The sequence below is a fragment of the Gymnogyps californianus genome, chromosome 8, assembly GCF_018139145.2.
Source record: "Gymnogyps californianus isolate 813 chromosome 8, ASM1813914v2, whole genome shotgun sequence".
NCBI lineage: Eukaryota > Metazoa > Chordata > Aves > Accipitriformes > Cathartidae > Gymnogyps > Gymnogyps californianus.
In genome coordinates this window covers 23,695,770-23,704,321 of record NC_059478.1, presented here as the reverse complement: position 1 = coordinate 23,704,321, position 8,552 = coordinate 23,695,770, and the positions used below count along the sequence as shown (strand labels likewise).

The 8,552-nt window shown below is 45.6% G+C and overlaps 2 protein-coding genes across 2 annotated transcripts; one reads left to right on the top strand and one right to left on the bottom strand.

The window, feature by feature from the left end:
* The first annotated feature begins 96 nt into the window (after positions 1 to 96).
* On the top strand, positions 97 to 5,229 carry EBNA1BP2 (EBNA1 binding protein 2). Its single transcript, XM_050900806.1, has 9 exons — positions 97 to 171; positions 299 to 382; positions 675 to 832; positions 1,455 to 1,578; positions 2,891 to 2,980; positions 3,218 to 3,293; positions 3,565 to 3,655; positions 3,973 to 4,144; positions 4,498 to 5,229. The coding sequence occupies exons 1-9, from the start codon at positions 97 to 99 to the stop codon at positions 4,546 to 4,548; spliced, it is 921 nt and encodes a 306-aa protein (XP_050756763.1). The 3' UTR covers positions 4,549 to 5,229.
* Positions 5,186 to 8,432, bottom strand: CFAP144 (cilia and flagella associated protein 144). The gene is made up of 4 exons (XM_050900807.1): positions 8,300 to 8,432; positions 7,368 to 7,427; positions 6,360 to 6,463; positions 5,186 to 5,311 (listed from the first exon to the last, which is right to left on the bottom strand). Exons 1-4 carry the CDS (start codon positions 8,430 to 8,432, stop codon positions 5,246 to 5,248), a joined length of 363 nt encoding a protein of 120 aa, XP_050756764.1. The 3' UTR covers positions 5,186 to 5,245.
* Between the last annotated feature and the right edge of the window lie 120 nt (positions 8,433 to 8,552).

The window sequence follows — 8,552 nt, the reverse complement described above, 5'->3', positions numbered from 1 at the left end:
CCGCCGTCGCCGTGGCAACCGCGGCCCCGGCACCCCCGGAAGCGGCGGCGGCGGCGCGCGCACGCGGCCGGAAGCGGCGGTGGCAGCAGGGGCAGCATGGCGCGGCGCGGCTCCCTCTCCGACTCCGGCTCGGACTCCGGCTCGGAGGACTCCTCTCTCTCGGACTCGGAGGTGAGCCCGTGGCCGCGGTGGCGGGGCCGGGGCGCGGGCGCGGCGGTGAGGCCTCCCCCGGCAGCCGCGGGGTAGGGCCGCCCGGTGCCCCCGCCGGCGGCGCGGCCTGACCGTGCCCTCTCCACAGCTCCAGGAGGCCTTCTCGAGGGGCGCGCTGAAGCCGGGGCTCAACGTGGTACTGGAGGAGCGGCCGAAGCGGCGCAACGACGCGGTGAGCGGGGCCTGCGAGGCGGGACGGCGCCTTCCCGGGACAGGGCGGAAACCCCGGGCCGGGGCCCGCGTCCCCCAGCGCCGGGTGCGGGGCAGTGGAGCCCCCGCTGGGGCTGGGGCCGCGGGTGTCGGGGCAGGGCAGGCCTCCGGCGTTCCTGCGCTGCTGTGGTGATGTGGGGTGTCACGCAGCGGCCTTGGAGGAGCAGCCCGCGGTGTGACCTGGGTATTCAGCCGGGCCAGCCTTGGGGAGGTGGCTCTGTGCGGTGGTGTGCAGAGCTGTGCTTCTCTCACAGGACGGCCTGAAGCAGTGCCTGTCCGAATTCAGGCAGCAGCTAGCTTGGGTGGAAAGGCTGGATGTGACTTCGGGCCAGGTCGTGGACCCCGTCTCACAGAGTGCTTCTAACAAAGATGCTGTTGATCCTGAGAATGATTTCCAGAGAGAGATGAGCTTGTAAGTGTAAAAAAAGGGAGATTTCTTGTAGGGTGTCGGCATACTGCTGTGTGCTTGGAGTCGTCTTTCTCAGGCGTGCTGCAGACTGCCACACTGGCTGTCACCAGTATTGTGTCACTCTTGGGCCATGTATTTTACATTTGAGGGCTCTGAATGTTTTCCAGAATAACTACAAATCAATGCTAGTATATTTAAGTTGTCTTGTGACTGGAAATAATTTCCCTCCTTGCGGCAGACTTCCATCCTTTGCTGAAAAGTTTATTTAAAAAGTTCCTTCGTTGCAGCGGTATGGCTTTAACACAGGATATGGATTTTTCTTTGTGGATTTGTTTTGGTGTTATTACAGTTCTCTTGTTTTGTCTTGCCTTTTATAATCCAACATACAAAACTGTAACTGGAAACTAGATAATTGTATATGTATAAGATATAACTGTTAATATTGTACTGGCACCTACATTGCTTTTAGTAGCACTGAATGCTGTAGGGCACAGAATGTTGATATAATTCTAGATCAATGCTTGTTAGATCCCAGCATCAGCTAGCTTATGTGAGCAGAATTTCTGTCAGCGCTGTGAGATGCCCGATACCCAGTGACAGAGCTGGTGCTGTGCTGTCTCCCTAGTTACCGGCAGGCTCAGGCAGCGGTCCTGGAAGCCCTACCTAAGTTGCGTAAGCTCCAAGTTCCTACTAGAAGGCCAGATGATTACTTTGCAGAAATGGCCAAATCAGACCAACAGATGCAGAAGGTATGTGCAGTGAATAATGGCTTTCTTTCCTGTGTTATGTGTTGGTTTTAGCCTGTGGTAGGGATTAACTTTAAGGTGTGATGTGTGAATACTTACCTTCATCTCTTTGACAAATGCCTGTGACAGTGTTTGTGTTTGAAATTTTGTTTGTGGCAGGAAATTTCTTCCTGTTTAGGTATTTCAGTGCAACGTGGGGATTTCCATAAGAGGTTGGAACATAAAGTAGAAAAGCACGATTTATATTCTGTCCTGAACGTATTTAATATTAAAAAGGGAGACTTTTTCTCCATACGTGTGACAGTGGTTGTAAAGTTGGCTGTGTTTATGCTCTTTGGCCTAAGACTTGCAGTCTGTGGCATTAACGTGATCCTTTTTGCCTATTTAAGTATAGCTATTTGTTTATACTTACTGTGGTTTTGTTCGCTGTAATTTTAAACTGTGTGTTATTGAATTAAGCTATCATGGGTAGTAAGTCAGATTTGTGTAGGAAATAAGAATTTCACGAACTTGCTTCTTGATTGTGGTCTTTGTTCAAAACGGAACCCTAATTTTTGTTTTCATTTTGGAAAAAAGACTACATTGTGTAAAGTTAAACTCCATGAGCAGGAGTCTAATTTGGAGGTTCATGTATGACTTGGTCACTGTTTTGATGGCTGATAGAATCTTCCTAGAGAAGATGACGATTAATAAATAGCTTGTGCTGAGGCTTAAGTCAATTCTGCACATTACTGTTACCTTCTTTTGCTGGCTTCTGTTTGAAGAACAGAGGTTTTTATCTCCTAGTGGAGTCACAGACTGAATCCAGAAGATCTGTGTTGAAATCTCTGTAATCCGTTGTAATGCGGCATCCTTATAGAAATGTTTGTGAACAAGGAGGGAACGAAAAAGATGTTTTCTATGGCATGGAAGGGTTGTTGACTCTTCTTCAGTGCTTTACTTCTAATAATGACAAGAAAGAAACTATCAAGTCTTCTACATACACCTGAGTAGACTGACAAGATGTGACAAGATACTCTTGTTTAGCGGTTCCATTAGAGCCCATTATAAGGCTTTGTCTTGTCTCTGTGTGACTTTTGTCTTTTTAACCAGGTTTTGGCTACAGATCAGTTCAGGAGTTTCTGTAATAACTGTGCCAGCCTTGAGTTGAAAGAACGTTATGCCTTATAAAACATTATCTGATTGAGAGATGTTTTCATTTTACACTCATTGATAGTTCACTTAATTATTGATTTCAGGACTGCACAGCAATCATAAAATTCTCATATTTTCTTTTGCGTTACTGATAAATTTTGTTTTTCTATCCCCTAATAAGATTCGACAGAAGCTTAAGAGTAAACAGGAAGCAATGGAGAGGTCTGAGAAAGCGAAACAGCTCCGTGCAATGAGAAAATATGGCAAGAAGGTGAGAAGGAGCTACAAAAGGGACCTATCTATGATGAGAATCTAGAGCTTGAGTGAGGAGCTTAGAAAGTGAGACCATAGGAGGCTGGCTAAAATATATGGAATCTGTCTAGTCTTCTGTCTAGCTGCTTTGAAGGAAGACAGAGCAAAAGATGGAATACCTTAAAAAAAAAAAAAGAAAAAAAAAAAGTGTGGGACACTACAAGGAACAACACTAACATTCTGCTTCTAATCTCAGGTGCAAACTGAGATTCTGCAGAGGAGACAAAAGGAGAAAAAAAATATGTTGAATGCAGTAAAGAAATACCAGAAAGGTAAAGTTAACTTGTCTAAGAGAGCAAATGTGTAATGGGAATAGTGATGTGTGAGGAGTGTAAGGCAGTGTGATGTGTGGTGTCAATCTGTAGTGCTGGGCAGTGAGCTTGAAAGGCTGCTGCTGTGCAGAATCATATGCCAGTGGCAGTGAAAATCCTCCCAAGTAGCTGTTCTTCAGTGAGGGTGACTTGTTGCTGTTACTTGCTTAGACTGAAAATTCGTATTTTCTGTGGTGGTAGCTGAGCAACTGTTATGTCTTCGCTCTTGCAGGTCTCTCTGACAAGCTGGATTTTCTAGACGAAGAGCAGACGTCGTCTCAGGGGAATAAAAAAGGCAGTGCAAGTCAACGGATAAAGAAGGGGTGAGACCAGAAAAGAGGGATATTTAAATGCAGAATCTCTGATTTTTTCAGTCTTTTAGGGGATCATTTGGTGGAACAAGAAAGCTGTTCTGATTAATGTTCGTTAAAATAAGTCTGAGGTGGCTTTCTGTCCCTAGAGAGGAGGAAAACTGTGGCCAGAATGGAACGGACACTGAAATGTGCTAATTTCTGTCTCTTCGATAAGAAGGGAAAGGTTTACAATGGCTGATGGGGGTCCATCAGCAGATACATGTGCCTTCTTGAGAGCTTCCTGAGGAAAGGAATATAGGCGATGATGCTGTTCGGTTGTTTTTCAGACCAAATGCCAAAAGACGATATAAGAATCAGAAGTTTGGTTTTGGTGGGAAGAAGAAGGGCTCAAAGTGGAATACAAAGGAGAGTTTTAATGATGTATCCAGCTTCCGGTCAAAAGTGGCTCACAACAAAGGCCCAAGAAAAGCAGGAAAAGGAGGAAAAAAAGCCCTCAATGTAAGTAAAAAGTTGCATGCAAATGATCCTGGTTGGCTAGAAAGCCAGCCCTGGTCTGGGAGGGAGAGCTGAGTACATGATGGGTGCCTCCAGCATCTGGAAGTGACGATGTCTGTGTTTGGGAGCTGAGCATAATTCAGTTGCAGACAGAGTTGAGGACGATGCTTTGGTGTCTAAGCAGGGAAATGAGTGGGGGAGTTAGCAAGTACTGTTTGTTGCTACCTGTGTCCCAAAACCTTCCTCTCCAGAGGTACTGACAGATATCCTCTCCTTGGTATCCTCCCCAAGCTATAGAGCTAGAACAAAGATTGAGGACATGAAAATAAAGATCTGAACCTGTCCTTTTTTTGCAGAAGAGACCTGGAAAGAGAGCAAGGCAGAAAATGAAGAGCCGAGCGCGATAAGAGGACTGTGCTCCCCAGTGGGGTTCCTATGTTTCTGTGTGTTGCAAGATGTGTTTCTGCTGTCATCAAGCAGCTAACCGTGGAGCAAGCTGGATGCTTCCAAGTGGCAAGAAAAAAGTCAGTGGAAACTAGTGCCTTATCACTAGTTTCTTCTTACTGTCTGCTTTGTTGAAGGATTGTTTTCTACTTAAACCTTTGGTGTGTGAATGCATTAAATGGTTTGCACAGAACTATGTCTAATTCATGTTTAGCTGCGTTATGAATGGTGGCTGAAGCCTGCCCTTTGTTCCCTTCATTCTGACAGCTTTTTCCACAGCTACTGTTGACATGTACTTGGTGAACTTGAGTTCTGGGTCACATTGCCGATGTCAAAATAAGAAGTCTGAAGCCTGTCAAGATGTTAAAGTGGTTTTTAGACTATTTATATAGATGGTTTGGAAGCAGCAGTGAGACAAATGCAGCAATTTTATAAATAGGTTTATTTCTGTAACTATTGTCAGGCTGCAAATCTGGACAGACTGAGGTTTGCTCTTCCCTTTTCTTGCTATCTTCTCTTGCCAAAAATCTACCAGACTCACCTAATAACAAGCAGGGCCTAATACATTAGATATCATTAACTGCTGCTAAGTTGTGTGGCTTTGCCACTCTACTACTGCACGTTCTCAGACTGCTCCTCCCGATGCCCCATGGCAGCCATTTATTTAGTGATCTCGGTTCTCCGGCGTGGGAAGTAGAGTCTGCAGTCAGTACGGTCCACGTGAATCTGGGAAAGAAAAATGATAAAGTCATGTGCTTTTACTCGAATTAGTAGTAGTAGTCCCTCCTCAGAAGAGCGATGCACAGTTTTCTTGCTGCTGAGAAATGCCCAAGTGACAGAGTAGGGTGCCACTTTTTTGAGAATATACTCTTCACTGCTTTGTTACTGGTGAAAAGGAAAACTTAACATATGAAACAGCATCATGAGTCCTGACTCTAAATTTAACCCACTTCCCTACAGCCAAATTTAGTTGCCTCTTTCCTGCCAGTCTAATCCTACCACCAGTATCTAATAGCATAAAGCCCTGCTGGGATATCTGTCTCTAGCCTTGTCATGAGTAACTAGTTTACCTGAAGTATAATATGAAAACTTGCAGAAGACTATCTTTTTTTCTTATTTATCTTAGTTTTCTTTTTAACAGGCCAAAATTAATCAGGCCCTCATTTGCCTTTCTCAAAACACTAATCTACAAAGTCAGTCATCGTCACAGCTATTAGTTTGTCAGATATGATTGATGTCTCAGCTTGTTAATAAGATTTCTTTTCCTCCTGTTCATTCACGCTTCCCCAAATGAATCCTCACTGGTGTATTCTGCCTCGGGTATACTTAGCTGATTATTAATTTTATGGTTCTGCTTGCAATTTGTTTCAAAGATACTGTACAGCAGCACATTTCTTTTCACAGTACTTATGTATGTCACTTCACATTGCTCACTACACCATTTCTCATGGCTGAATGCTTTAATAAACAGCCGTGACTACATATGTGGCATTTGGCAATATGCTTGGGGTTGACTGTCATTGTAGATATTTTGCATGCAAGTTTCTCAGGGGCAGTCTACTGTTTCTGTGTTCACAAGCCTATGCCAGTGTGAAGACTCCTCTTACGTGTAAATTTTAAAAACTTGTTGTCCATGAACAGCTCTACTCATTCCTAGTCATTCCTGTTCTCCATGTTTGTCACAAATTGTTTTCTTGCATGAATATCTTTCAGTGTGATGGGATGAACCTCTCTGAGTCCTGCAAAGAGCTGAGTCCTTAAGCACCCTACTCACCAAAGGGGTTGTGTTCCAGCCAATTTCTTGGCTTTCAGTTTGTGGCTCTGAATATTTCTTTGTTGGCTCCAGTGCTGCATGGTGAATAAGATTCAGAAACTTGGCTGTTGGTTTGAGAGACACAAATACAAATGAAAGAAAGTATGTTTAAAAACCAGTCACCCATGGATGTGTGTTAGAATGGGACATCCTAATGCTGTCCAAGCAATAGCAAGAAAGCCAAGGTCGGAGGCAACCTCTGGGCTTCTGCAAATGATCTTGTAAGAGAATGCAGGATGACATTTCTACTCCAGTTGATCCTGGTGAAGTTTCAAGATTTGCCTGCCTATACTGTCCTGTTAATTCTGTCATCCCTGTCTACTGTATTGCAGCATCTTTCTTTTCTTATACCACATCTAGTATCAACCAGCGCTCCACATTAGCTGTCATCTTTCTCAGTTGCCTGAGACCTGCTGCCTTGCCCTGTTTTGGTTCCCCCCCCGCCCCCAATCCTTGACTAGAGCAGGCCAACCTTAACCGACCATTAAGGTTTTTAGACAAAATTGGCATGTTAGAAATAAGGGAGCAGTTGCTATAAGGGTTCCTGTTATTAGTGCTGTAAAGCAAGACTCAGCAGCCATTTCAGCAGTTTACCATATGCAGTGGCTATGTAGAATCTGCAGTGACAGGCAACATGTACGTATAAAACATGATTCTAGATTTTTTTGTTTTCCCCTGAAAGAGGTTTAGATTCTCAAGCAGAATTTTATAGTATGATAACTAAAAACAAAAATAAAAGCATAATTGCGTGAATGCAAGCTTGTACTGATAATGAAAAATAATGGGAAAGGGCCTTAAAGTGGAAAAAACCCTGCCTTATGTTTAAGAAAAATGAATGAGTTTAACTTTCTTATATTGTCACAGGGGTGTTTCCATGTGTGTCATCTTTTAGACTAATTGGAATTTTTTAATCTTATTTATTAGTCATTTTCATATGTAATTATCACAAGTTGTTTAGAGATTTCTTACCATCTGCCGGCTCTTTTATGTTATCATGCCAAGACATAGGCTTCTTGGTGATCGTGTGAACTGGAAAGGAATGATGCAGGTGAATTACTTTAATGTGAATTTAGCATTACAGCCAGGTATAGGATATCTATCATTGCAAATGTTCTTTTTGATTATTCCCCAGTCTGGGCCTAGCTACTTCACGTAAGTTGTAAAGGAAGAACAGCATGTGAATAGAACAAAATGAGTTAGAGTACTGACTAATAGCAACTTCCTAGGAAGGGGGTTAAGCATGCTAAAGGCCCTTCTAGTGGATGCTGCCTGCATTCACCACAGCAAAGTTCTGCCCCACCCAAGTGGTGGCCTGCAGAGTGCCAAGTTTCAGTAAATTATTTTCCTTTGGTTTTTGTTTTATTGTAAAAGCTAGACCTGAGTGAATCTATTCACATCACCCGTCCATGCCAGCACAGATTATGATATTCTGTGACTGTGAATTGGCAGGTAGAAGTCAGCCCGGGGCTGAAGAAACACGGTGTAGTGTTGGGGCTCTCTGCCCCTTCTTAGCTCTGTGTTGTTCGCTCAGGATCCATGGGTTCCAGATCCTAAATAGTTGCCTCACTTCTACATGTTTACTAAGGCACTGTCTAATGTGGGCAAATTGGTTGTGTCTCCATTCTGTCTTTGAGTGTGCAGACTGGTTCCCTAGGCAAAATAAAAGCCCACCAGTCGCTCCTTCCAGATCTACCCCTCACTGGCCGCTGCTGGCATTCTTGGGTGCAGCCGCTTGTCTCTGACATGCGGCTGAGCGCTCCGCGGCCTGCTCCGTTCCCTGCCTCATGCAGGCCGGCCCCACGAGCCTTCCTCAGCCCTGCGCCTCGGTGCAATGCTTGTCTTGCCCTCGGGGCTTCACGCCAGTTCTCTGTGACCGCGGAGCCGCCCGCGCGCCGCCTCACCGCGGTGGAGCGGGTTCAGGCCGTACTGCGTGTGCAGCCTCTGGCACTGCAGCTCCTTCCGCACTCGCTCGCACAGGAGCTGGTTCTGCCGCACCGGGTCCGGCGGCTCCTTCTCCCCGCTGCGGGCGGCCATGGCCCCGCCGGGCTACGCGGCGTCCCGTAGCCTGGCAACGCCCCACGTGGTCCCCCTCGAGGCTGCTGATTGGCCCGGCTGGTGCTTCGTCCCCTCCCTCCTCGGACCGATTCCCTTCCC

Bases quoted from the DNA above. Each gene is read 5' to 3' on its own strand.
- EBNA1BP2 (XM_050900806.1), top strand. From the start codon at position 97: ATGGCGCGGCGCGGCTCCCTCTCCGACTCCGGCTCGGACTCCGGCTCG. The intron at 833-1,454 runs GTAAGTGTAAAA...CTGTCTCCCTAG, and splicing joins TTCCAGAGAGAGATGAGCTT to TTACCGGCAGGCTCAGGCAG. The intron at 2,981-3,217 runs GTGAGAAGGAGC...TTCTAATCTCAG, and splicing joins TGAGAAAATATGGCAAGAAG to GTGCAAACTGAGATTCTGCA.
- CFAP144 (XM_050900807.1), bottom strand. From the start codon at position 8,432: ATGGCCGCCCGCAGCGGGGAGAAGGAGCCGCCGGACCCGGTGCGGCAG. The intron at 7,428-8,299 runs GTGAGGCGGCGC...ATTCCTTTCCAG, and splicing joins CCTGAACCCGCTCCACCGCG to TTCACACGATCACCAAGAAG. The intron at 6,464-7,367 runs GTAAGAAATCTC...TCAAACCAACAG, and splicing joins CATAAAAGAGCCGGCAGATG to CCAAGTTTCTGAATCTTATT.